We start from the raw sequence: 27,212 nt of genomic DNA, 5'->3' as shown, positions 1-27,212 counted from the left end.
AAGACAGTCCTTCTGGCCATAAGGCTCATTTTTGACTTCTCTTGATCCTTCCACATTCTTGTTATAACACATAAAAACAGAGCAAATGCTATCAGCATAGTAAACCCTTACCTGGTTGTTTTTCCCCCTGCTGACAGCTGTTTGGTGGATGAATGAAGGGCTGAAGAGATGCCTCCTGGAGAACTTAGTGCAGTTGTTCTATAGAGGGGACATCTCAAACAGCAGGGACACAGCCAACCCTGCAAAACCACATTGCCACAATTCACCTTGAGTGCAGGAGGATGCAGGGCATTTAAAGAGAAGCTCTCAAAACAGCCTAATAGAGCAAACAAGTTGCAGCTGAGGAGGAGGAAGATTCAGGTTGAGCTGCTTAGGCACTTGTGACTACACATGGAAATGACTTGCAAGCATTTCAGTAAATAAGATTACCTTTCCTGTTTTGCCCTTAAACCAAATTTTATTCAAGGGAAAATCTTTATATTTGTCTTTAGACTCTACAGTTTCTCTCAGAGCTTCTTGGAAAAGACTGCAGAAGTCCCTATCTTGTATGTATGCCCAGTTTTTATCATGGAGACACATGATAAAAATGTGTCTACCTAATTTAATAAAGCATTTGCTGGCTCAGGACTTTGCTTTGTTTGCTTGATTGAGCAAACCTTTGCAAACAATTGCATTTCTTGTGGATGAGCAGTGTCCTGGGACATTTACTCTGTGATTTCTCTCTTTATAACCTCTACAGCACTGACCATCAAAAATGGCAGGAGCAGCACGTGCTAAAAGGGGAGCAGTGAGCAAAATATCAGTGCTGCAGAAATGACACAGTAGGTGAGTAGGTGCAGCATTTTTTAGGGACTATATGTAGGCAGAAACAAAGCCCCCTGTCATCACATTATTGAGTAAAACACACATCAATAGCATCAGCAGTTTTAACTAGGTGGGGACTTTCATTTCCAGTGCAGCATGAGATATTTTTTTGGTACATACACCACATTTATGTTCTCAAAGAGCTAGGTTAATACCCATGAATAATGATATATTATGATCTATCATAATACTTATGAACCATTTTCCTCCTGACGCAGCAATTTGGGGCAGTTACCAACACAGAAAAAACTCATTAAGGGAGCTGCATTAAAACCTGCAATTGATGGATCTCTAGTCCATAGCATACCTGTAAAGCATCTCCTATAATTTGGAACAGTTTATCTTTGAAACCTAGCAGCTCATAGTGATGACAGTCTCAGCTCCTACAGCCCCAGTAAAATTGTGAACCAATGCATCTAAGGCAAAAGAAAGCAATAAAATTTTGATATATTTTTCAGTCTTAATTTAGTAAGAATAGCTTACATTAGAAACATTAAATGTTAAATCAGCCAGTAAATAACATTTGATTTACATACTAAATGGCACCAGTTAAAATAACTAAGTCAAAGGCCTGTAATAGAAAATTAGTATTAACCACATTTGCAGTTTACTTGAATTAATTTGTTGTTGGTTTCCATATTTCTTTTTGCACAAATAAGCAGTTTCCCCAAAGGTAAATCAGGCTTACATTTAATTTAAGTAAACAACTTAATGCATCCCCTTTAGGACTTCACAATCTTTGTGGTAAACTTGTACATATGTGTGTAATTACCCTAACAGGACAAGTGAAGTATTCAGCCCTATGAAAAAGCCTAATGAGAAATAAGCCAATTTTTGCTAGAAGTATTAGGAGTAAAATGAGCTGATTTAAAAAAAAAAAATCTTATTAGAAATGCTCATGTTAAAACTCTGCTGCTTGTTTATTTTAATTAAGCTATAGGGAGAATCAGCAAGACTATTAATTAGGAAGCTCTTTTTCTTTTAATCAGAGTGCTCATCTAAATTGCTTCAGGCTTTGTGTAAAGAAAAGTCTTATTTTTAAAAATCCTACTAACAAGTAGAACTGTACAAGAAATGGCTAATATGCTTTGAATGATAAATAGGCTTATAATAATGTATCTCCAAAGATTATACTTTAGAGACTATGTAAAAAACCCCATGCTTTAAAAGGATTAAAGCTTTGGTTTAGCTTCAAGGCAGCTGTAACTTACATTGCTGATAATGTTCAAATGAGCTTGTGGGTATTTATTAAAAAGAAATCTCTGTGTGAAATTTCCCCTTGGAAAGTGCAGCCTCCCCTTGCTGGTGACTGCATACATAAATAAACACACATCTCAGTGCAGCCACATGAGCACTTGCACTGGCACCACTTAGGGCAGGGGACAGAGATGGACTCAATACATCAGCCCAGTTCTGATGATCCTGTCAGATCAGTTAACTTGCAATTAACTGTGAAACTGTTTTCAGTGCTCTGCTACTCCACCTTTTGTTTTATGGGGAAAGCTGATGATGCTTGAGGACCACAACAATACAGGCTTTCCTTTCCACTTTTTTATCTGACTACTGACATGCTAAAAATAGGCACACATCTCATTAGCCTTGAAAGATAAGCTGTATTTTGACAACATAGGGTTTAGAATTTTAAGTCAGATTAAAAAAATATCTTAACTCTGTAATTTGGATCATGTAAGCACTTCCAATTTTTCACTGCTTGTGCTGCTAATGGACTGATATGGGACTACCTTGTTTTGTAAAATCTGATTTTCTTTGTAATGGGAATTTCATTCATTGGTCACTATTATACTACAAGCAGGGGTGTCAGTGAAGAAACCTGATATTTCCCCTTGAATACTATAAATACCTAAAAGGTTTCTCTTGAGGGGGAGCTGTTTAAAAACTGTACCCCACACACATTCAAGGTAACCACCAAAAGTGTCAGCACAGAGACAACACCTGCAGCATGAGATAGTTTTGAGGATATGAAGATGTATTCTTACCTAATGGCTGGAGTTGAGCAGCAGGAGGCACAACCCAACTGGGGCCAGGGTTAGTCATTTGTTTATGCAGACAGCTGCTCCCTAACTAGAACAAAGCTGTTGTTCATTAGCTCCCAATGGGCTCCCCTTGCTCTGCTTTGGATTCAGGCACTGACTTGCATTAAGATGTTCCTGGTGTAATATTCCTCACTGTTGACTTTGCAACTCGTGTAATTTATTTGTGATGATTATGATTCTTACAAGGATAAAAATAAGAAGCAGGAGAAAATAGAAATCTTAATCTTTTATTGCACAAGCAATCTTCTCACTGTAAGATTCACTCATTTCCTTTCAGATAAATTCCTAGGGGGTTTCAAGTTTTTTCTGCAACCTAGGGTCAGAGAGGCCTTTGGGGAATAGTAATTCCTTGCAGGTTCCCCTCTTCCTTTTGTTTTGATTCTAGTATGGCTGCAAACAGTAAAGAGAAAAAGGGAATTTTCTTTTTCTCATTGCTAACAATATTTCTGTTGTGGTATTTTTCATCAATGTTTGTTAAAGTATTTCAAATTAAGCCCTTACCCCCATTTTAGAGATGGGGAAACTGAGGCACAGGTTCTCTGCTTGCCCACTGCCTCTTAGGGAGCCAGTGGCAAAAAATGAGTAATGCTGGCATTTTATTTCAGTGCTCTATCTGTCAAAACCCTCTTTAATCTTTGCAGTCCACCCCTCATTAAGATCTAGCTGCTGCTGTGCCTCCATTTGCTCTTATCAAAAAGCTGGAAGCTGTTGGAAACCGGAAGCAGTTGGAAAAAGTTGGAAACAAAGTGAAAGAGTTCACTTTTCCCTCTGTAACTGCCCCTGCTGCTGGCAGGAATGTGGCTGTGAAGTGTGTGTGCTTAAAGCCTGTGGACTCTGCCCCAGGGATGGAGTTAATGGAGAACTCCTCTCAGGGAGCTGGCTCCACTTTTTGGCAGCTGGAGGTAAGGCAGGAACCCTGGGATGTGCTGCACAAGGAGCCTGGGCCAGCAGCAGCAGCTGTGGGTGGCAGATGTTTGGAGCACTGCTGCCGAGACCATTTTGCTGGATTCTGGGCCCTGCAGCAGTGATGGGGCAGTGCAAGGAACCATGGAAAGGTGTCTGTAGAGCATGGGGACAGACTCTGAGAAGCAGGAGGCTGGGAGGAGATGTGTTGTAGGATCAGCAGAGGAATTTGTAGAGAATCGGGATGAAGTCTTCAAAATTGAAAGAAATGTCAACAGTTACTTCAGCTGGGCCTTGTATGGCTAAAGGGATTAAAGACAGCACATAATAGCTTTAATCTTTGGATATTTGCTAGGTTTGAGATAGGTCATGGTTTGAAGACATTGCTGTGTTCTCTCTCATTTGATCTACATGCATTTGTGCTATGGTTTGCACGCAGAGCTGGGCAGGCAGCTGAGTTTGTCACAGAATATACCTCATGGAGATGAGGGTCTCTTCTCTGTCCTCTAGACCTCTAGCAAGGTAGAGCAGTTGAAAATATTTGGAGGGAGAAAACCTCCTTCTTGTGTTGTTGTCTCTCCAATTCAGGAGGTGTTTTAGGAAAACAGACCATTGTCTGTGATTCAGGATGGTTTGCAGACTGTTGGTATGGGGAATGCAGTCACTAACCCTGGGGCATACTCTTCTGTGTATAACACTGGTTCACCAAAGATGATTAACACACACACCTGAAAGGGTTTCTGGACTCTTATTACTCCTACCTTTTCTACTTCCCTTTTATCTGTTTCTTGCTGAACAGAGAATCATAAAAACATTGTTTGGAAAGGACTCTGGAAATGGTTTTGTCCAAGCTCCCTTTCAGAGGATCACCATCACTGCCTTGGATTTGCCTGAGCTGTGAAAATCTGAACAAATGGAGGTACAAAACATGGCAAAGTGTACAGAAAAACCCAGGTCTCTAAGGATGAGTCCTGGGAACTGTGGGCTACTGAGGGTTTCATTTAGATTACAAAATCAAGTTGTGGGTTTAAAAGGATTACAGGACTAGATTTCATAGACCTGTTGCCCTTTTTGCTTGTGCTGATTCTGCTTCTCTTTCTTCACCTATTCTGACTGATGGATTTGATCATTAATTGTCACTAATTCATGACTAAACTTACAGCAGATTATGCTGTATGAAGGCACATAAGTGCCAGACAAACACATCAGGTTCTGCATGCCCTGAGCAGGGCAAACCAACCATGACCATAATAATGTAGGTGTCATCAGCAAAGACTGCTGATCTTAGAAAAAACCTTCTTTGATAGGCTTGGGAGTGTATCTAAACTGACTTGATAGGAGCTGACTGCCCCAGGGTGATTCTTGTCCTCTGACTTTGAGTAATGCAAGCTGAGCCTGCCTAAAATCTCCATTAGGGAAGCACAGGGCTCCTGCTAATTCCTGCAGACACCTGGCTCTGTGTGGATTGTCACACACAGCTCTTGCAGGAGTTGTTTATGCTGCAGCAAAGAGAGCATTAGAGAGTTCCTAATGTGAATGAAGTGCTCGCACAGCATGGATGAAGGGGTGAGTTACTCACAGAGCTGACTGAATATGCTGATTAACTTGCAGTGATCAAATTCTCCCCTGGTATTTCAGGTCTAGTACCTCCTCTGTACTAAGGAATTGGAAACATTTTTCTTTACTATGGACCTAATTTCTGCTGCAAATCATGTGGTTATTTTGCAAGATAGACAGCATGCAGTAATTGCAAACATCTAGAGAGGTCCTGTCACTATCACTGCCCCATTTTTAACCCTCTGTAGTCACACTTCTAGTAATGGGAAAGCTGTTTATCATATCCTGCCCACTTTTGATTGTGAGGTGACCAAACAAAATGTGGTTTCTTATGGAGTTGGTTTATGACTGTATTTGCTTTCAGACACATTATGGGGACATAACCTCATGACTAACATGTTCACCCATATTTCATGGCCGTGACTATTACCACACAGACACGATGAGCCAGGGTTCCTACAGTGCTGATGTTCAGCATTGGTAGGCTTGCATGTTGTACTTGTTTGATCACTGTGTACCAGAAATATGAAGCCATAGATCCAGGCTTTACATTTAGATGAAATGGAAACTGGTTAATTTTCCTAAAACAGGCTTATACATTTTTCTTTTATTTAAATTTATCCTGCCTCTTTCTAACTGGAACAGAAGGCATTTCTCAGCCCCCTTGGCTGCATGGAATGTAGGAGAGGACCAAATCATACACTCAGCCCAAGAGATCCAGGCACAGCTTTGAGATTTCAGCCATTTCAGCCATGCTCCAAGCAGAGTGCAAAGCTGTGTGGTGCTCATGAACTAGATACAGCTCCATTTATATCCCTCCTTCTTTTCACAGAATCATTAAAATTGGAGAGGGACCTCCAAGATCATCAGGTCCAACCTTTGACCAAACACCTCTGTGCCAACTAAACCACAGCACTAATTGTCACATCAACTAGTTTCTTGAACATTTATAGGGATGGTGAGATGTCATGCAGAGAGAAAATTAGGAAGGCAAAACTTCAGCTGGAATTCAATCTGGCCACTGCTGTTAAAGAAGATAAAAAGTGTTTTTATAAATGTACTGCCAACAAAAGAGGGACAAGGAAAATCTCCATCCTTTATGGGATGTGGAGGGGAACATTATCACCACAGATGAGGAAAAGGCTGCTTTCTTTGCCTGAGTCTTTAAGAACAACTATCCTCAGGGCAACCAGCCCCCTGAGCTGGCAGACAGGGGCAGAGAGCAGAATGGGTCCCCAAAATCCAGGGGGACCAATCAGACTCACAAATCCACGGGGGTGGATGGGATCCACCCAAGTGTAGGGGGATAGAACATAAGTAAATAAAGGTAGTATAGAAAGTAATCTTATCCCCTAAGGAGTTGCAGCTGAGCCAATTATTAAAGATTAGGAGCAGGCCTGATGTTAACAGGCCACACCTGTAACCAATAAGAAGAGTATAAAAGAGTGGATTGGTTGCTTGAGGGGAACTGGAGTCAGTTGGCTGCTGTGAGGACAAGGAAGAGTCAGTGCCTGGAGGAGCAGCCTATGAGAACCATCAAGGAGCTACAAAACTCTGGCAATATGGAACTGTTGCAATATACGACAACAAATGGGGACTCTGATGTGATTTGGGATTAAACTATATGACCCTGTGGATGTGGGGAAAAAGGATTCAACTATATAACCCCATGGATTCAGGGAAAAGGACTTGAATACTAAACTATTGTTAAAATATATCAATTGCAGCTATTAGTGTTTGTTAAATATGAGTATAAAAGATTTTGAAGATAAGTACTTTGTAAACTGAGAAAAGCTGCAAAACTGAACCAACACTCAGAAATATATATATTCATACTATAATGTTTTGTCTGAACATTTGTATAACTCTTACTTCTAAATGAAATATACAAATGTGTCATGATGTTAATTTATTTGAACGTGTTCCTTCTAGAAATGCTGCAACTCCGTAATTAAAAGAAAAAGGGGGAATTGTAGAGGGATAGAATGTAAGTAAATCAAGGTAGAATAGAAAGTAATCTTACACCCTAAAGAGTTGCAGCTGAGCCAATTATGAAGGATTAGGAGCCGGCCTGATATTAACAGGCCACACCTGTAGCCAGTCAGAAGAATGTTATAAAAGAGTGGATTGGTTGGCTTGGGGGAACTGGAGTCAGTTGGCTGCTGCAAGGGCAAGGAAGAGTCCGTGCCTGGAGGAGCTGCCTACAAGAAAATATCAAGGAGTACGAAACTCTGGCAATATGGAACCTTTGCAATGTAATGAACAGAACTCTTGCACTATAAGACAACACCCAAGGGAACTGGAAGAGCAAAACAATTTCTAATTATTACTAAGCATATATGACAATTACTTGCATGTATGACAATTATGCTTAGGTGCTTTATATACTATGTGGAAAATATAGGCCTTTGATGGATGAATTCTTGTGAATTATAGGTCTTCCCCATCCCCACCAGAGAAGGGAAACTCACCAAGTATTTATTTTTATTCTAAACTTTGAAATATTTTCAGTACTGGGGAAAAAAAACCCAAACAAACCCCACCAAAACTCCCCAAAAACTAAATCTCATTAAACAGACCTGATTTTTGATGTGGAATATTTGGAAAGGACTTTGCTGATTTCTCCTGTACTTCCATTTTATCATATCTGCTTAATTACAGAAGATGCATTTATTTGGCAGCAAGAAGCTTGAGGTGGTCACAGCCTGGTTTACATACCTGACTCCATGTGCAGTTGCTGTAATACACCACAAGAATTCTATTTTGAGGTCTGCACTCATGTTTGACTTAAAAGACCAAAGCTCTGTTGAATTGGCCATTATATTCTTTTCACCAACAATTAATTTTGTCTTGCAACCACTGAAAAATCTTCAGGGTCATGAGCTTTATTTCCAGCTCATAAATGGAACAAAACCCCACATCCAAGTTGAATTTCAGTCTTTGACCTGCTCCGATTCTTTTCCTCTGAAATAATCTCTGTAATGGAAGCAGAGCTGCTCTGGAGCAATAAATTATAAATGTTGTGCTTGAGGCTGCTGATTGGGATGTGATTGAATAGATAACTTACAGATGACTATTGGACAAAGAGCCTCTGGTGGCTCAAAATAACCCATTTCTTTGTAAACTCTTCTTGAAAGCAGGGGAAAGATAATGCCAAAAGCCCTCTCTGTTAAGGCCAAGGTAAGCACACAGAGTAATAAAAACTCTGGCTGTGGAAATGAGCTGCTCCCTCTGGGAGGAAATGAGGGAAGCTGGAAGACCCAGATGGAGAAGTGGACACATGCTGTAGCATCTGAAGTGAGCAGCCAGTGGGGCATCAGCAGGAAAGGTTCCCTAGGTAACACCCAGAGAACCTGTTTGCTCCCCACTCCTGCATCTCCAAATGATGATGTTCCAATTGATCAAACAGTGGGGTGGAGAGGAGGAGGCTGGCTGTGCACAGCCAGCCTGGGCTGCACAGAGCTGGAAATAATGTGTTTAATACTCAGGCTCTTGCAGCTTGGAATCTAACCTGAGAGCAGCAGAGCTAGACTGAGGAGTGAAAATATGGTGCTTGGGTGATGTGCTCTGAGACTGGAAAAGAGGGGGAAAAAGGGGAGATACCTGTAGATGTGATAGAGACAATGCTGCAAATCAAACCTGGGTGCACGGCTCGCCAGGGAATGCTGGGGGTTCTCCATGGTTCTCCAAGGAATTCTGCCAGCAGAAATGGGTTTTCTGTTGCAACAGGGCTGTGTTACTCTGAGTGCCTCCTGCGCTGATCCTGCCCACGTGTCTGTTCTCATCTCTGCTTCTGTTACCCAGTTCTCAATATGCTCATAGTGATGCCTTGGTTAAAGCAAACCAGTGATTTAATTCTTGGTTTCACTTCTAAGTTTTCAGTATTACAAGGACATTACAAGTCCTATTAAGCAGAGCAAAATAAGCTTTAGCCTGCACATTAGTTTAGCCACACTGAGTTACCATATAAATGAACAGTTCTGAAATGTACCCAGCTCTTCCACTGGATTTATGTTTCAGCACATATCACACCATAGATTCAACAAACATAGATCATTTTAAATGGACAGCTATGTACAAAATTATTATACAGTGTTATTACAAAACTTGAGAAATAAAGCTCTGAATTTTGAAAACACAGTACTGCACAGTCCCAGTTTTAAAGCCAAAGTAACATGATTCCACACGTTCTGCAGCTTGGACACAGACTCTCGAGTACAAGCAGCTGACAATGGAAATCAAACCCAGAGATTTACTACAGGATAAACTGAAAACGTGTCCAATAGAACACTGGAAAACCTCTTCCTTTTGCTTTAGTAAGAGAAACCAGAGCCCTGGCTCTCCAAAAATTGATGGTTGCATCAGCAGGTGTGACAAGACTACTTAAGACTACTGATGCACTTCAACTTAATTGCACATAAGCATCATGTAGGAACCAGACACTGCTTATATGGCCATATGCTTAGTAAAATAGAAAATACATTTTCTTTTACTTGCCTTTCCCCCCCGTAACCAATTTCCCTTGCTTTAAGTGATTAAGAGTGAAAATATATTTGTCTAATCTGGGTCTTGGACGTGGTCTGATATAAATCATCAGTGGGCAAGGAGAAGAGGGACTTAACACACCTCCACTTGTGATGGTACAGCCACTGCCTAATTTATACCCTTAATTTATTATAATTAAGGGTATAAATTATATATATAAAATATATATAAGGGTATATATATTTAAGCTGTTTTTAACACTTCTTCAAGGGCTAACCACTGCAGTCTGTTCTTGGGCCACAGTCAGCTGTCACTTCAAGAGGAGTTTGGCCCAAGAGCAGGTTGAAAGCCTTGGCTTCCAGGACAGTGGGTGACAGGTCTGACCCTTTCACCACCACTATGCACAGCCATCCCCTATCCCCAGAGGTGCCCAGCGCACAGCCTGAGGGGTCCAAGGTCTCTGGGGAGGCTCTTTAGGTCCTGGGGAGGGGAGTGAAAGGCTGCATGAGGAGAGGCTGTGGGTCTTCATGGGGCAGAAGTTGTCCATGGTGGCGTTTCATTGATGCAGAACCTGGAGTCTCAGAAGCTGGCAGCACCCCAGGGACACATGAGAGGTTCTCTCATACCTTCTGCCTTGCCATGACACCTGCAGGAAGAGGGGGAAATGCAAATCATTTGCAACTGTGAGTAAAAGTGGTGCGGTTTTGCATGCATGTGTATGTAATAGTTGAGGTGCTACTAGGGGAATCAGTTTCATCTGTTCCTCAGATAACCTAAAAACAGGTAGTTTGATGGACTTAATAAAAACCTCCTGTTTCCAGAACCAATCTTGAAACTCCAGAGTTTGGGCAACTTTGCTTTAAAGTTTAGTTCAATAACATATATCCTTCTAGGTATTAAATTGCTGAGGTAACTAAATCTAGAGGATCTAGGAGGACTGTCAGAAGGATGGGGCAGCACACTGCAGCCTGTCTCACTCCATAACTGATTCAAATACCATTTCTGAAGGCAGACATGGAGGCAAAGGGCTAGCAGGGAGATGAGCATTAGATCGATGACATTCTCACAGTCTATTTAAAAACTCCCCATAGACAATATGGGTCTGGAGAAGGGGAGGTGAAGCATCTGTCCCTCAAGAATGAAAGGAAAACCTGGACTCTCAATCCCTTCTGTGTCTTTGCAGGGGAAGGTTGATGTGCCATGTGCATGTCACAGCTGCCCTTCTGCCTTTTCCCTCCCTCCTTGCCAGGCTGTGGTCTGTACTCCTGCTTTGGTTTTCCTTTTATTTTCTAGGGAATAAACCAAGCAGATTTGTGAGCAGGGAAATTACTAAAGCCCAATTGCTAAAGCCCAGTTGCTCAAGGACTTGAGCTTTCAAGGCTTTTCTCTCCCCTAACCATTCCAAGTGACACAAGTGACACACAGAAGGGAGGAAAAGGGGAGCTGCACAAACAGACATGAACATTTGTCTCTAGGAATTCTCTAGGGTTTAGGGCAGGCACACTCAAAGAGCAGCTCTCTTGAGTTCAGGTGTTTGTACAGTCTCTCCTCTCTTTTACTGTCACCTTTATAAAATGATTCTTTAAGCTCTTGCTGGACTTGGCTGGAAATGAGTTGAGATGTTACCAGGGTGCACACAAACAGTGTGACCACCAGTGCCTTGATTCCAGAGGAAAAACACCTAAACCATGTCTTTCAAGACCAGGAAGATAATGTGGAATACCACTCTTTAGATATGAGAGCTCACATTTAAAGACATTATTACAGGAATTGCTGCATAACAAGATATGGTCAAAGTGAGGCAAGAAATCAGTAGCTCATTAGTTTTTGAGTGCTCTGAAATATTATCACAGAGTCTCTGTTCCTGCCCTCTGCTGCTGTCAGGGAAGCTCTAAAAACTCATAAGGGCTTTGAGTCTTGATCCCTGCAGCTGGAGCTGCACAAGAAGGAAGAAGATTTCTGTGGCTTCATGAGACCTGTTAACCTCCACGTCAGCAAATCCACCAGAGAAAGAAATATCTTGTACCAAAAGAGGACTAGTGGGGACCTGAACAGACCATGTATGCTTGGGGAAAAACATAAAATGTAACAAAAATCAGGTGGAAGATCCTAGGAAAAAATACTGATTGCTAACACTCCAGGCTTGTTGAAAGTGTCTTATCAAGAAGTTCTGTCTTATCTGTCTCATCAAGACAGGAGCTGCATTTGGGAGAGGAAGCTGTCTGCAGGAGACTAAGACAAGCAAATGGGGTTTTGCTTCTGCTGTCCTTGCTTTGTGACAGTAGAAGAGGAGAGAGAAGTGCAGGTTCCAAGGTGCAGCTCATTGCTGCTCTCCTGACATCAAATCCCAGGTAGGCTCTGCTGGTGCAATGCCTGCCTGACTTCATAAAGGTCCTGTATGCCCATGCATTTGTCTGTGCTGCATTTCTGTCTTCCCAGGACAAAACAAAACAAAACTGTGTTTCATGTATTTTTTTCAAACATGACTTTTTTTAAGCCTGTATGCTTAAAAAAAAATTTGAGTTAAGCTTAACTGGTGGTTCCAGCTGCCCTTCCAATGCAGCATGTGCTCTGGTCCTGGTGTACTCATCACCTATGCTCCATTGCTAACATTTTCTGTTCCTGCAGGAAATCTTCCTTAGGATTTTTAAACCAACAGAGCTACTTGCACTTCATGTACTCCTATGGTAGTGCAAGGAAAGGACCAAAAGGAGGGCAGGAGTAGTGAGGACTGTAACTACCCAAAGTATATCCCCTTTTCTCTTGCTAGCAGTGATGCTCCAGGTGCAGGAACAAAAGCAGCCCTGTGGGGAAATCCTGCACAGATTCCTCCTGTGTCTGTGCAGGAGCAGGGCTCCCAGCTGGGCTCCCAGCCCCAGGGAATGGGGATGCTGGACAATAAATATATTCCTTTCAGGAAACAAGACAAAGAGATTTGATGATATTGATTTAGTTCATAAGAGATGCTCATCAGCATGGAAAGGACAACGTGTAACTATGCAATTTCAGTACAGTGGGGGTTTCACTTGTTTATTTTTCTTGCTTTTCTTTCTACTTACTGTAAAAATGGGAAGTTTTTCAAATGGAAGTCTCATCCTAGAACTCCTTTTGAGGGGCAATTCTATGTTGCTAGCATCAGTGAAGGATGCAGGGATGCAACTCTGGAGATGAATTTATCTTTGAGTGGGAGCTGGTATCTTGCCCCAGCTAGTATTTGCCCCTGGATCCAGTGTTTTATTCCCTTTTCCAGATATCCATATTCAAACAGTGCTATAGAAAGTGGCTACCCACAAGCAAACCAAATGTTCTTTGCTGGAGGTAGATACTGAAATTGCATTTTTACAGTTTTTGAGAAAATAATGTGATCAAAGCAAGGACTTTGTTCATCACATGAAGTCTGATTGTTTGGTTAGAATAATGGCTTTTAATTATCTGCAGGGAGAAGCAGTTTGGCTGCTGCTGACACAGAGGACAAACATGTGGGCTGTGACCCTGTGTCGAGTGGAGATCAGCACTGACTCCACTCAACACAAGATCAACACCCTGGAGAGTAAAAATCAGAGTAACAAATTCATTTCACATGTGTTTGTGATTAGACACAAAGACAAAAAGCTCAGGTGATATGCTGAATACTGATTAGGTCTGTGAAGTCCCAGTGCTGTGGTTAGTTCACAAAAAAAATTATCTTTGTGAGTTTACATACCTCATTGTGCCACACAATCTTTTTTTGTTTTATTATCTCCAGAATCAGTCTCAACCTCTGCTTTTGAACAAAAGAGAGACACCAAATATATCTGATCATGGCAAGGCCAAGGTAACAACAGGGAACTTTTCATGATGAAAACACTGTCTAGTAGCAGAGAGGTCCCTAAGAACACAGAATCTTTGACTGGTTTGGGTTGGAAGGGACCTTAAAGATCATCTAGATCCAACCCTCTTGATGCCACCCCTGGATGCCCAGGGAACTCTGTGGCTTTTGCAGGCTGGGGTCAGTTCTTAAGCCAGAAGTCCTAACTTCAGGTGTCAGGAAAGAATTGCCAGGATGGGAGCATGGGATGCTCCCATTGCTGCAGCTTCTGCTCCTCAGATGAAGCAAGTTCAGGAACCAACATTACAGGAAACAACTTCTCATTTGTGGCTTGTTTTTAACCAGTAGCATGTTTAGAAATGTAAATTACTACAACCCTGGGGCATGCTGCATTAAAAGGGTAAGTCCCTCTGTGGTAGCTGCTCAACCTATGCTGTCTTTCTCAGCAATGGGTATTCAAACCCTCCTTTCCTTTCTCCTTGAAAGGAAAAACATCAAGCATTGGTAAAAAGAGACTTTCTCATTTGCCTGCCCATTTGTTTACCTCAGGATCTTGCAGGAAAGAGGCTTTGGAAAGGATATTGTAAGTTCTAAAGGCTGACAGACCCATCTGTCTTCCCCATGAGGCGTCTCCAATTTGGAATTAAGGTACCCACCCAAGGCTGGCAGGATCTACAGGACCTGGACACTCTTCCCAGGTTTGGGACTGGCTGAGGATTTTGGTAAGGAGAGGGGGGCCTGTGTGGCTCCAGGAGCTGAGCTCCCTCCCAGCCCCGCAGGGCAGCCCAATGGAGGATGGATCCTTGGTGGAAGCATCAGCAAGATGCTCCTTTTCAGTGACTGACCTTTCCCCTCCCTCTGCAGAGATGGTTTGAGGGCCTGATGTTTAGAAGCACCTAAAGCACCCCTGGGGCAGGCTGTCAGGCAAAAGTGCTGCTGCAATGAGGGGAAAAACCAAACAAGCCCAAGGCAGCATGGAGGCTGCTGCTTTTATGTGTTTATAAGTAGTTCAGAGGGGTGATTGCTGATTAAGTACCGAGTATTAACTGCTCTTAATCACTGCTCTGGAGCCTAATGGAGCTCTTGTTTGCACATAACCGTGCCTGTAGCTGTCTTTAGCACACTTGACAGATGTGCTTATTGCCATCTTTACTGCATATGTGTAATGGGCTTTTGAATTATTGATTCATCATTACTCCTTTATAAACTACTTATACATGTCACCAGAATGAACTACGCTTGTGTTTTTCTTTTTAAAGCTCTTTCAGGTTTGAAAAATATAATAGCTGCATGAAACAGTGTGACTCCAGGGGCAGGGGGCACTGGGCCTTGAAGTGGAAAGAAACAGGTGTGTACAAATATATCAAGAAGGTTTATACAAATATATCAGGAAGGTTCCCACATTTAAGTCAGTCCCCAAGGGCTATTTATAAAATAGGCTACCTGAGTAGCTTTTGCTGTGCCTCTTCTTCTTCTTCCTTTTCCCTGATGGCCTCTGCTTTTCCCTGTCACTGTGAGGTTGCTCTGGGGGAAGTGTTGCTGAGCAAGAGGAGTCAGTGGCTGGCTCCTCTGAGAAGGACTTGTCTTGAGAGGTGTCCAACAGCGAGTCTGTACCAGGGTCTTCATTTTCTTTTGTCATTTCTTTAGACTCTGCCTGCTGAGCCTCATGGCAGGGGGCAGGCTGAGCACTGTCTGAGCCATCAGCTGGGCACTCCTTGTCCTGGCCTCCTGACATGGCCCCGTTAGCCCAGCTGAGTTGGTCTGGCAGAGCAGGGGCTGCACTGCTGCTCACAAAGCTGATCCTTGAGCCTATGTCAGCCACAGAGAAGCCAAGGGAGCCTCTCTCTGTGCAGGGCTGGAGGCCTTCCACGTTGTTTTTCTGCTCCATCCCAGGGCCCAGCATGGTCTGAGTGGCTCCATCAGCTTCCACCATGCTCTCTGAGGGGCTTTTGGTCTGGGACTCCAGTGGCAGACTTCCTCCAGCACTGTTTGTAGATAATACCTGGCCTGAAGCTGAAGCATTTGTAACACCTCCACCTGTCTCCATTGGGGCAGTGGATGAGGGAAGAGTGCTTTCTGAGGGATGATCATCCTTGTTTTGCTCAGTCTTGTCATCAGTCTGCTTCCCTGTTGCTTGTGGGTCCTTCATGCTCTGTCCTGTAAACAGAAACACACAATCAGCCACAGCTGCAGTCTCACCAGGAATCAGCCAAGATGCACCTACCCTGCAGAGGTTACAGGTCAGCAGCTGCCTGTGGAGGGAGCACTGACCCTAAAGCAGCTCCAATGCAGAGGCAGCACCAATTTATCCTCCCTGCACCTCCCCTCCTTATGCCCGTGTGGTCACCCTGGCTGGACTGCAGGCTCCAGCTCAGCTGTTTGTTTTCAGCAGGTGTTAATGTCTCTGCTACAAAATGGCTGAATTCCACGGAGGCTCCAGGACTTGCAAGGAAACCTTAAAGTCTACAGCAGAAGAGAGACCCTGCCTGTGAGGTCCTGGACCAGGCTGGACTGCTGGCTTGGTGTGTGAGGACTTCAAGGCTGCCCATTAGCCAGCCTCAACCTGCCCTTGCAGAGCAGTCCTAGGAGAGCCATGGACAGACCAATGTCCTTGGATTTGCCTAACTGCACTGACACCGAGGTCAAGAGACCTAAGAAACCCATGAGGCTGTCTCCTCACAAGCACCTAAAGGACTTGGGTACTTCTGCAAATAGGGTTTCTTATCTTTTTTTAAAGGGTTTCTTCAGTCTCCCAAGTGCAGACTAAGATGGGATGCAGCAGTCTGTAAGACAGGAACACACTGTGCTACTGAGACTTGGGAGCATGCAGGGATAACAGCAGTGCCCCATCAGCATGGTGCCATGGCTGACACGTGGGTCAAGCACCTCAGAGGGTTTATCAACACAGATGCAGGGCTATGCTGCTCCAAATTTCTGCTAATTTTGGTACAGACCTGGCTAGCAACAGCTCAAGGCTCTCTGCTCCTCTTCTCCTTGGCACTGGCTGCAAATAAAATGCCCCAAATGCAAACACAAAGGCTTCTGGCTGGTGCATGCTTGGCTCAGGCTCAGAGGCAGATGGGAATGAAGAGCTGCAGGTACAGTCAGGTCTGTGTCCTTACCAGACTGGCTTTCCTCCAGGCTTTCTGCAGATGAGGGTTTAGGAGCTGCCTCTGACTCGTGTCTGCTCTTTGTCTTCCTCAGCGTGAAGCCTTTCCTGATGTCGGCGAGCAGGGCGTCGATGACACACACCTCCTCCTGCTTCATCAGCCCCTTCTTGACTGGGGAGAGATGGGAGTTACCCCTGCCCCTGAGACAGGCCAGCAGGAGCTGCAGGGATGCCACTGCTGGAGGTGCCTCCTGCTGTCCCAGCACAAGCAGCCACTGGCCAGGAGCAAGGCACCCACAGCAGACCTGGGAGCAGCTCCATGATCCCACAGCAGTGCCCATGATCCTACAGCACTGCTCTGTGACCCCACAGCAGTGCCCATGATCCCACAGTGCCCATAATCCCACAGCAGTGCCCATGACCCACAGCAGTGCCCATGACCCACAGCAGCGCCCCATGGTCCCACAGCAGTGCCCATGGTCCCACAGCAGTGCCCATGGTCCCACAGCAGTGCCCCGTGATCCCACAGCAGTGCCCATGATCCCACAGCAGTGCCCATGGTCCCACAGCAGTGCCCATGGTCCCACAGCAGTGCCCCGTGATCCCACAGCAGTGCCCATAATCCCACAGCAGTGCTCCATGATCCCACAGCAGTGCTCCATGATCCCACAGCAGTGCCCATGATCCCACAGCAGTGCCCATAATCCCACAGCAGTGCTCCATGATCCCACAGCAGTGCTCCATAATCCCACAGCAGTGCTCCATGATCCCACAGCAATGCCCATAATCCCACAGCAGTGCCCATAATCCCACAGCAATGCCCATAATCCCACAGCAGTGCTCCATGACCCCACAGCAGTGCTCTGTAATCCCACAGCAGCCCATCCTGGCTGAACACAAAGGATTTGCTCCCAAGTCTTGGTGCTACAGCCTGGCACAAGTGGCACCAGCTCTGCCTGGGCACATCCCTGGTTGTCCCACGACCGTGAAATATTCCATTTGTTATCAATGTCGGTGGGAACCTTTTTTTTTTTTTTTTGGAGGAAAAATAATTCTGACTTTTCTTTCCTCTCTGCTTCATCCAATTGCATTTTTTTAGTCTTTCATTTTCATCCAGCAGAAGGCATATTTAAGCAATATGCAAGATTTTTGGGACAACTGTGGTGAAGAGAGACTATTCAAGTGTATACAAGGAGCTTGGATGGTGGATAAGTCAAATGTCTCTTTTTAGATTTGGGATTCAAAAGTTATGTTTAGAAACTGGAAAAGTTAACTGAAATATTTAATTTGTGGTTATTTTATTTCTTCTTTGCTGTTCAGTCAGCAAACCTAAAATTAACTTCTCTGCCCAGCTGCAACTGTGGAAAGTCAATTCTTAGCTAGGGCTGTAAGACACCTAAAAGCCTTTAGTCAGCCAGCACCTAGAAACCTACAAAATAAATTACCACTACTGGTCCATTAAAGCAGGACCACCAAAGAGCCCCTATGGCTCCATCTCTATTTTTGGAAGCCATTTCAGATACTCACTGACTTTTCCATTTTCTCCCCTCTGTCTCTTGCCCTCTTCCTCTTCTAGCTGCTTTTTCCTCTTTTCTGCTTTGGCAGCTTGCTCCTTTCTGTCCTTGTTTTCCTGCAGGGAGGTAACAATGGCATGAGAAAGTGGGGTAAAGAAGCTGATGAAGAGACAGGAGATCTATAGATGAAGGAAGAGAAATTCTAGCTTTGTCCTGTGCAATAATTAAAATGGGCATTGGGAATAAGGGCCAAAAATGGTGAGAGAGGACTGGGGGACTGCTGACTTGGCCAGGACTCTGCCACATCCCAGCTGGAGGTGGCAGTGGTGCTATGCCTCACACAGCTACCTGCAGTGTGCTCACCTGCCTGATCTTGAGCTGAGGTGAAAGTGGGAGACACTGAAGCCACAGTTTTTTCCACAAGGTGGCTTTTTTACTACATATCCCCCTTCTGAGCCTGTTTGCTCAGGTTGGAGTAAAGGGTGAAGTTTTTAAGCCCCTTTCTCCACAACTTGCACACTTGGCCTAAAAGCATCTTTGTGATTGACTCTGCAGCTGAAGTTGCAAAAGAATCACAAATCCCTGGTGTTTGGGCCAGGCCCAGCAGCACCAGAACCTCGATCCACGAGGATGTAGTGGAGAAGGGATCAGACACCACTTCAGTGGGAGACCTGATGCCAAGTGCCAAAAGGAGGAGGCTGTAGCCAGGATCCCCCCTGGATTGGGGTGTCCATCCCACCCCTGTCCATTGGAGCAGCTTCCATCTTCCAGGAAGGGATGCTCAGGATCCTGTGTGCAGGTGCCAACCTTCAGGGCTCGGATGAAGAGGTCTCTGAAGGTCTTCATGATGCTAAATATGTCCTCTAAGGACAACTTGCTTGGATCTTCACAGAGATAATTTGCAAGTTCTTCTCTCTTCTTTTCAATGGTTTCAAATTCTTCTTCCAGTTTTCTGGAGGCATCAATGCTGTCCTGAAACACATTAAATGCACACTGTAAAACACCATCCAGAGGACAACGAGTGAAGTGCACTCGCAGAGAAGGGATTAGAGATTAGAGCAGGACTCTGGGTCCTGGCTTTTAACTGCAGCTTTTGGAAAGCAGGTGGGAAGAAATTAAGATTTACAGATGGTCTTCACTCTTGGCAACTGTGCTGTGCCAGTTTACAGGGGTGTCTTAAGCAAGACACGGATAGCTCCATGCAAAGCTTAATCCCAAGGAAAGGGCCTCACTCTGGTGATCCACAGAGAAGGTGACCATCTTCTCCTAAAGTGAGGAGTCACACAGAAGCATGGACAGAGCAGTTGGGGCAGCATCCTAAGAAATCAGCCTTTCCAAAGGTATCTAAGTTTGGGGTGCAGCTGGCCACTGCATATTTGGGTTGTACAGCATTGCATCTTATTTCCAAATCTGAGAGCATGTCTTGTGGCAATATTTTCTCCCCTCTCATGAGGCTCCTGAGCTGCAGATGTACCATGCAGCACCTCTCTGTGTGTAATGGGGGAGATCCAAGGTAGCTCTGTTACTGACCTGGATGGGTTTCTCATACTGCTGTTTCACATCCTCGTTTGATGATAAGACTTTCCGCTGAAGCTCCAGCAACTTCTTTAAATTGGTACCGGACTCCGTGCGTATAATGTCAAGATTAATTCTGAAATCACACAGAACCCTGCCATTAATTCTGAAATCACACATAACCCTGCCATTAGCTGACACTCCAGCATCTTGAGCTGACCAAGGAGTGGACAAGTGTGAACTGGTGCTTTGGTCACCCCTCTGCTTCCCACCACTTCCCTGAGCTGAACCCTGTGCTGTGAACTCTCTATACAGACCAAGCTCAGGGAAAACAGCTTCCCCCCACAGCACTTATGGAAAGGCTGCCAGGCCTAGCTACAGTTCTGTGTATTGGGTAGATGGCTGCCAAAAAAAGCCCACCCCTTCAAAAGGCTGTTCTCCACCCACCATGCTCAGCATTAGCTCACTTCCCCTGCCTGGAGGGACTTCAGAAATGTCTGGGTAGCTGACCCTCACCAGCTCCTGCCACCACAAAGGCAGTGCACGTTTCAGAAAGGTCTGGGAGGCAGCTTTAACTGACTGCTCTGCAAATTTCAGTCCTAAGTGTTGCCAGCTGTAGTAGAATTATTATATATTAAAGGCCTTTCAACATTCATCAATCAAATCTTTCAGTTCAAACTATGTAAGATGCCATCTTGTTAATCTGTATACCAGCTGTGTGTGTCCTAATTTCTGGTACATTGTTGATGTGCATGGGATTTATTTTTGTTTTTAATTCAAAGGAAGTAACACACAATTTTACCCTGCTGCTTTTGAAACATATTCAAGATCCTTTGGCAGTTCCAGTAGGTCCTTGTGGCTGTTTTCTACTTCCTGAAGAGGAAGAGAGAAAGAAGTGTTATTTGGTGTGTGGCAGGAGTCAAGGGGAAGCTGGGGGGAAGACACATGGACAGAAGTGTCCAGGAAGGATGACTGTGCTGTGTTCTGCTATTGCCCCCCTGTCTGTAGTTTGCACATTCAGAGAGGAAAGGCATTTCCCATGGCTATAAAAACACAGAAGAAAACTGAACTCTCAGAAATACTCATAGTTCAAAGCAAAGCAGAGCTCTTCTTGAGCATAGAGGGAGGCAGCACTGTGGTTTGATGCAATCTGACACTTCCCACAGTCCCAGAAGGATATTAAAAGGCCTTGAGTCTTGCATTCTTTACTTTCACAGCTGTCCTTGCTGAAGCCACTGCCAGCTAAAGTGGGGCTTGAACATGAGCAACTGAAACCAAGGGACATTGATGAATGAAGGTGGCAGAGCAGAGCATGGAGAAAGAAAATGATAAAAACAGCATTGCAGGGAATAGGAGAGCCATGGGGGCCTGAAGAGAAGCATGAAAAGCCTGAGCACAGTCTGGAGGAAGAGGGAAAGTCCATGGAAAGGCAGAAAGGCTGAATGGGTACAGATGAGCCAGGACATATTTGTGCTCTGTGGTTTGCAGCTGCTGATGTGCAGATTGCACAAATATGAAAGGAAGTTGCAGACCCTGTGGGAAAAGATGCTGGAGGGAAGCAGATCAAGTCCTAAAATAAGGAGCAGTGCCCACAAGCAGTCTCCACCAGAGTCACCAAAGTGATTCAAATCCTCCTGACTTGTGACACTCTGGGGTTTGCCAGGGAGGATGTGAGTATGAGCATGTGGCATTAGCCAACAGCAGAGCGGGAGAAATGTGTCATCTGTGATAAAACCCTCCCTCTTCCCTACTGTGCAGGACTTGGCAGTGGTACCTCCAGAATATGGTGGAGCAGGGTAATGCGGGTTTGGTTGGCTTTGGTTTCTGTTAGTTTGAGTAAAGTGCTGATTTTAAAACCATCGGCATCGCCCGTGTGACTTCCCTACAAGAGAGAAAAAAAGCAGATGTAACTCCTGTGTCCATCCAAATTACAACCCTAAAGGAGATCATTCACAGACTGTGATGAGGAAAGGAGAAGACAAAAAAGTCCTTACGTAGTTCAGGAAGTTTCCAACTTTGAGAATCAGTTGACAAAAGACTGGCAGGCGATGACTGGTCAGAAGATCTGAAAAACATAAGGGACTTTTTAGCAAAAGCTTGTGTTACACCAGAACATTTCCTAAACTGCACTGAAATTGGGGTTCTGAATTCCACCAATCAAATCTGGTATTTGGCTTTGCAGCCCAATGCCCAACCAGCAGAGAAGATGATTTCATGTTGATTCGGTTCCATGGGTTGTCAAAGTCTTTGTTGACTTATGTTTCTTTCTTTACATCTGGTCTCTCATTTCCTAATGGTAAATAACCTGCAGTGGGACCCTCCTCACTAACAGCAATCAAGATCCAGCCTTCCTTGCACGTTTCCCAGAGTGGGCAATGGTAACTCAAATTTAATCTTGCAAACTTTAGCTGTGCTGTGAAGCCAGTTCTGACTGCACTATGATCACCTGCCAGCTGCTAAAACCAGGCACGCTCACCCTGTTCCTGGTCTCTCATGGTGGAGGTGATTATTGACCAGGCATGAAGAGTGCAGTCCCTGTCCTTGCTCTTACAACAGGGTGCTGCAGTGCTGTGCTTTCTGAAGCACTCAGCTTTGAGGCAGGAACAGCTCCAAAAAAACAACTGGGCTGCTGGGAAGTCGCTTCAATTTATCCCAGCAAACAGCTGTAATGCCAGCTGGAGAAACCCCCAGCAGGAGTTGGGGCAACTGGCCCTGTAGAACAGGTGACACTTGACAGTGCCAAGAAGAGCATACTGCTCTCAGAGGAGTGGGACCAAAGGTTTCTGCCACAGGAAGCCAAAATCTACTGCATAAACTTTCTGTGTACTCACCATATTGGAGCATCAGCAATTTATAAACCAAAATAACAACCTTTTTCTTCTGGTTCCATTTCTAGGCAGGGAAATACTAAAGCATTGCTTTTGGGGGAAGTTTTCTGGCAGTAGAGAAAATTGCTGTATTATGAAGTTCTTAATTTGGGAAATAATGCTGGATGGATGAATTAGCTGCAGCAGGGCCAGCTCTGCTGTCTAAATTCAGCTCCTTTGAAAGGGCTGATGAACTTCCAGCACTTCACCATTCAAAGTGTTTCAGAAGAATACATCTGCTGCAGAAAAAGTGGGATGAGGATGACAGAAAATAATCTTTGGTCCTGTTATGGGCTTTGACCATCAGTGGAGATACCTAAAGTTGCATCCCATTTGCAGCAAACCAGTGAATGGATCACATAGGAGTTCTTTGGGGTTTGGGTAGTAATACTGCAGAGCTCCAGGGGAGTTTTGGGGGTAACACTGCAGAGCTCCAGGGGAGTTTTGTGGGGGTTAAAATTTCCTGTCTTAAATCAGAGCCAGGAATAAGCTCAGGTCATGCATACCTTCACAGGCTCTGCGGATGGCTTCAGCTTTGGGCTGAATCATGTCCAGCACGACGGTGGTCTCTTCGCAGATCAGCATACACTCAATGCGCAGCTGGTAGCTGAGGGTGGAGATGGATCCTCAGCTAAAGGCACTGGGATCCCAGCCAGCACAGCAGCCCCTTTCCCACATCACCAACAAGCCCATGCCACCCCACAACATGCCAACCACATCCACACCAAACCACCGGTGTGGCCTTGGAGGGAGGAGAGGGGCTGCTGCTGGCCCTGAGGACCAGCAGGGATGTGGGTTCTGCTGGTCCATTGTGATCATCAAAGGGAAGGGTTTCCCCTTCTTGGCACTGCATTGGGCACTGCCTTTCACCAAGTTATGGAGCCTCCTTGGGCAGACCTGACCCTGAATCTGGGCCAGCTTCAGCTGGTTCAGAGGGAGAGGATGTGCTGGATCAGGAAGAGCCCTAAGGGTAACAGAGAAAGGGACAGCTCCAAGGTGGAAGGGGAAATCCAACAGTTATATCCATCAGTGTTGGTCTGTGAGGCTCCTATAAAGAAAGTTAAACTTCCCAGAGGTAAATCAAGAAACAAATTGGGCTGAAGTTTTTGACTAAAAACCTTACCTGGGAATCTGAAGGAGGAGAAGATAGAACTGATCTGCATTTGCTAACTTTGATTTCTCTTCTTTGAAGGCCTTCAGGTTTTCTATCTAATGAGAAACAGAGAATCAAGACTGCAGGGCTGCTCTATGTGCTCAGCTCTGTGAACCAAAGGTGGTGTTTTCCTCCTGACCTCATGCTTTTCAGGCAGCAGCTTCAGCAACTGCTTCAGAACCTCAACATCAAACTTGGTCCGGTCCCCATTCTGGATCATGGCAGTCACCTCTTCATTGGAGCTGCAGGGAGAAGGAGCAGAGCCAGCCATCAACCAAAGACCTCTTTCCAACCATCACACACTACCAAGAGATTTATCTGTGCAAGCACTCTGTGCTTTCCCTAGTAAAGAATCATAATAATCCAAAGGGAAAGGGATTTCCCCACAATTAACTTAGAATCAGGACCGGGATCCCTGCTATGACCCAAATCTTATTTCTGGCCCTGATCAAATTATTCAAGGACAGAGATGAATCCAGCAACTGAGATCCTGTCTCTGAGCTTTTTTTTAATCTTAAAAGAAAATGGAACTCTTCATTTGTCCATTGGCCCTGATTTGAGGAGGGATCTGACCTCCAGGTGTGTCTCACAGTCTGTGTCACCTTAAGAGTCTGTGCCACAACTTTATCTGTAAAATAGAGATCTAACTCCTTTGCCAACATATGGGGAAGTTGTATGTAAAAACATCATTAAACCCCTAAACTCAGTATATTAAAGACGGTGTAGGACAAAATTGGTAATGTTCAGATGATTTAGTAGCATGGACCACCAAAGCACATTGCCTAGAAGAGATTTCGTGAGGACCTTCCAGATACTGCAAAACCTGCTCAAAGTTCTGTCAACTGTCACGAAAACTGGCCATATCTTACCATTTAAATTGCTTCAAAAATATGTTCAAATTGAGACTTTTCTTGGAGTCCAAAAATGTGATCTTCATTAAAGAAAAAGAAGATATCTCATATTAGATGAGCTGTCTGCAGGGATCTTTACTCGAAAAAACGAGGGGCTCTCCTCACCTCCTTCGGCTCTGCCTTCACTGGTGCTGCTGTCTTCTCCTTGGGGGTTGGCTGTGGGAAGCAGAACAGCTGCTCAATGCTGCTGTAGTTGGGCTCTATCACCTCCTCACTGCTGCTGCTCACAGAAGCCCACATGGAGTGGCTCTCTGAAAGAAAGGAGAAGTGTTCAGACTGGCTGCAGGGAGAGCTGAGAGCTCCTGACACCTGGGACAAGGTGAGCTGCTTGCAAGGGACACTCTTCAGGATGTGAATGAAATAAGAAGAGACGTATTATTATCTTAATATGACCTATTTATCCGTATTAGTGGACAGATGGTCATTACTGAGGAGGGGCAAGTGCCACAGGTGGGATCCAAAGGGGCTGAAGGGCAATGAAACCTGCTAGGGGGAGGCAGCACTGGGCACACAGAGGCTGTGCAGCTCCATCCCTCCCTGTAAAACTCTGCTCTCCTCCATGCTGGGCAAACTGGATCAGCATGACAGCAGACGTTTCATTTCTAGTCCCCTGGTTGATATTATTTTTGCTTCCTTGCATCCTAACAGAGTGACTGGGCACAACGTGAACATTTTCTGACTGTGTCTTTCTCCATTTTTCATTTTATACTCAAGTCTCCTTGTATAATGCTGGCTACAAGACTGCTTGAATTAATTTCTACTGCAATTTCTTAAATCTTAAAAAAAAAAAAAATCATCACTCTAACATGCCTCTAGAAGACTCTACTGCAATAATCCCAACATTTTACTGCTCTTGTGATTGAAGACTTGCTTTATTTAGATTTCACCTCTGCCTACTTTCATGCAGTAGATGCCTTGCTTGTCTAGGACAAAGCTGAAGCTGACACAGCTTCTCCAAGCTTCTTCTCACATTTCATGCTCCACTTTGAATCCACTAGTAGAGGGAAATGTAACCCAAAAATCAAGAGATATGTGATCCTCACATGCACTCCTACTCATGACTTTAATATACCCAGATACAAGCACAGATGAGCTGGGTAATAAAAGTCTGGGGAACTTAGATCAAAGCCTGATCTAAGGCACGTCATAGTGATTAGGAAAATATTCCCATCCCTTTCTCTTCTTCTAAGTTCAAAGTATTGTAGTTATAAACAAGCTATTCCAAAGCACTAATTCAGTTGGAATAGTTACTATTACATTAGTAGTTTCATGTTACTTTTATATCAGCTCTGTAGGTCAAAAGTAAAGGAAATCAGGGAAGTTCTGTATCTAAACGGAGTCAACCACATCTGACAAACTTTAAGATACTATTTCTTCCCCTGGGAAGCAAAAGCAGCAGAGTAAAGCACCTCTAAAGCAGCAGTGACTTTATGCCAGAAGCACCCACCTCTCACCACATTGGAGGGCAGCTTCTGCCAGTTCAGCTTCTTCATTCTCAGCGTTGGTGTCTTCACTGTCTTGTGGGGGGGCCTGCCCAAGCCCAGGGGGCAGCTGAACTGGGAGGCCACCACGGCTTCTATGTGATCTCCTGGCATGCCAGGAAGGAGGGGTGGAGGGGGAGGGATGCCACCTATGCCAGGTAATGGAGGTGGAGGGGGAGGGATGCCACCCATGCCAGGTAATGGAGGTGGAGGGGGTGGGATACCAACCATGCCAGGTAATGGAGGTGGAGGTGGTGGCATGCCACCCATGCCAGGTAATGGAGGTGGAGGTGGTGGGATGCCACCCATGCCAGGTAGTGGAGGTGGAGGTGGTGGGATGCCACTCATGCCAGGTAATGGAGGTGGAGGAGGAGGAATGCCTCCCATGCCAGGCAATGGTGGAGGAGGAGGAGGAGGGGGTGGAGGGGGAGGGATGCCAGGGAGTGGAGGGGCTGGGGGTGTATTTGTCATGGGGGATGTGGGGCTCATGGCTGCTGTGCCAGAGGGTGGAGGTGGTGGGGCTGGAGGTGCCGGGTTGGGAGCGGTGTTGGAGGGAGGGTTGGATTTCTCTGGCAGGGCACAGCAGGCTGTGAACTGGCAGGATGAGATCTTCTTTTCGTTGTCCAGTGGCCCTGAGGGTGTTGCTGGTGCCCTGGTGGGGTTTGCTGACCCCACTGCACACCGAGCTGCCCGTGCACACGGCTCTGGCTCAGCCTGGGCAGCTCCAGCTGCGCTCCCAGACAGGCGGTGCTCAGCTCGCTTCTGCCTGCCTGGATGTTTCTTGATAGACAGCAGCCTCTCAATGACTTCTTCAACTGTGTTCCCTTGGACTAGAGAAGGGAGTCAGGGTCAGGGAAGGGAACAAGGCCCACAGTTCATCCTTTCTAACCCTCACCAAGCAGTAGATCTGGAGCCATGGAGAGTCCATTTCCTGGTGTCACTTTACACAACTACACTTTTGGCTTCTAGGCAATTTCCTTCCCATGCGCCC

At 45.0% G+C, this 27,212-nt stretch overlaps 1 protein-coding gene across 4 annotated transcripts in view; it reads right to left on the bottom strand.

Annotated features, from left to right (window-relative positions):
• The window catches only part of LOC131559058 (inverted formin-2-like), a 41,929-nt gene extending 16,937 nt beyond the window's left edge, over positions 1 to 24,992 (bottom strand). For 3 of the 4 annotated variants that reach the window (XM_058807271.1, XM_058807273.1, XM_058807272.1), the window contains exons 1-2: positions 1,172 to 1,279; positions 112 to 239 (exon numbers count right to left, since the gene is read on the bottom strand). Coding sequence is in view for 1 of the 4 variants with exons in the window: in XM_058807270.1 (XP_058663253.1) it covers positions 13,568 to 13,626; positions 15,115 to 15,828; positions 16,794 to 16,952; positions 18,308 to 18,410; positions 19,102 to 19,266; positions 19,825 to 19,945; positions 20,612 to 20,682; positions 21,584 to 21,691; positions 21,804 to 21,874; positions 23,183 to 23,283; positions 23,800 to 23,885; positions 23,969 to 24,049 (1,839 nt within the window). In the remaining 3 variants the exon portion in view is untranslated. Of the gene's footprint in view, positions 1 to 111; positions 240 to 1,171; positions 1,280 to 13,566; positions 13,627 to 15,114; positions 15,829 to 16,793; positions 16,953 to 18,307; positions 18,411 to 19,101; positions 19,267 to 19,824; positions 19,946 to 20,611; positions 20,683 to 21,583; positions 21,692 to 21,803; positions 21,875 to 23,182; positions 23,284 to 23,799; positions 23,886 to 23,968; positions 24,072 to 24,845 lie in introns of those variants that run through there. The other variant, XM_058807270.1, reaches the window with a different exon arrangement.
• Between the last annotated feature and the right edge of the window lie 2,220 nt (positions 24,993 to 27,212).

The sequence above is a fragment of the Ammospiza caudacuta genome, chromosome 6, assembly GCF_027887145.1.
Source record: "Ammospiza caudacuta isolate bAmmCau1 chromosome 6, bAmmCau1.pri, whole genome shotgun sequence".
Classification (NCBI taxonomy): Eukaryota; Metazoa; Chordata; class Aves; order Passeriformes; family Passerellidae; genus Ammospiza; species Ammospiza caudacuta.
Note: the sequence above shows the minus strand (reverse complement) of the source record. Positions and strands in the feature narration are given on the sequence as shown.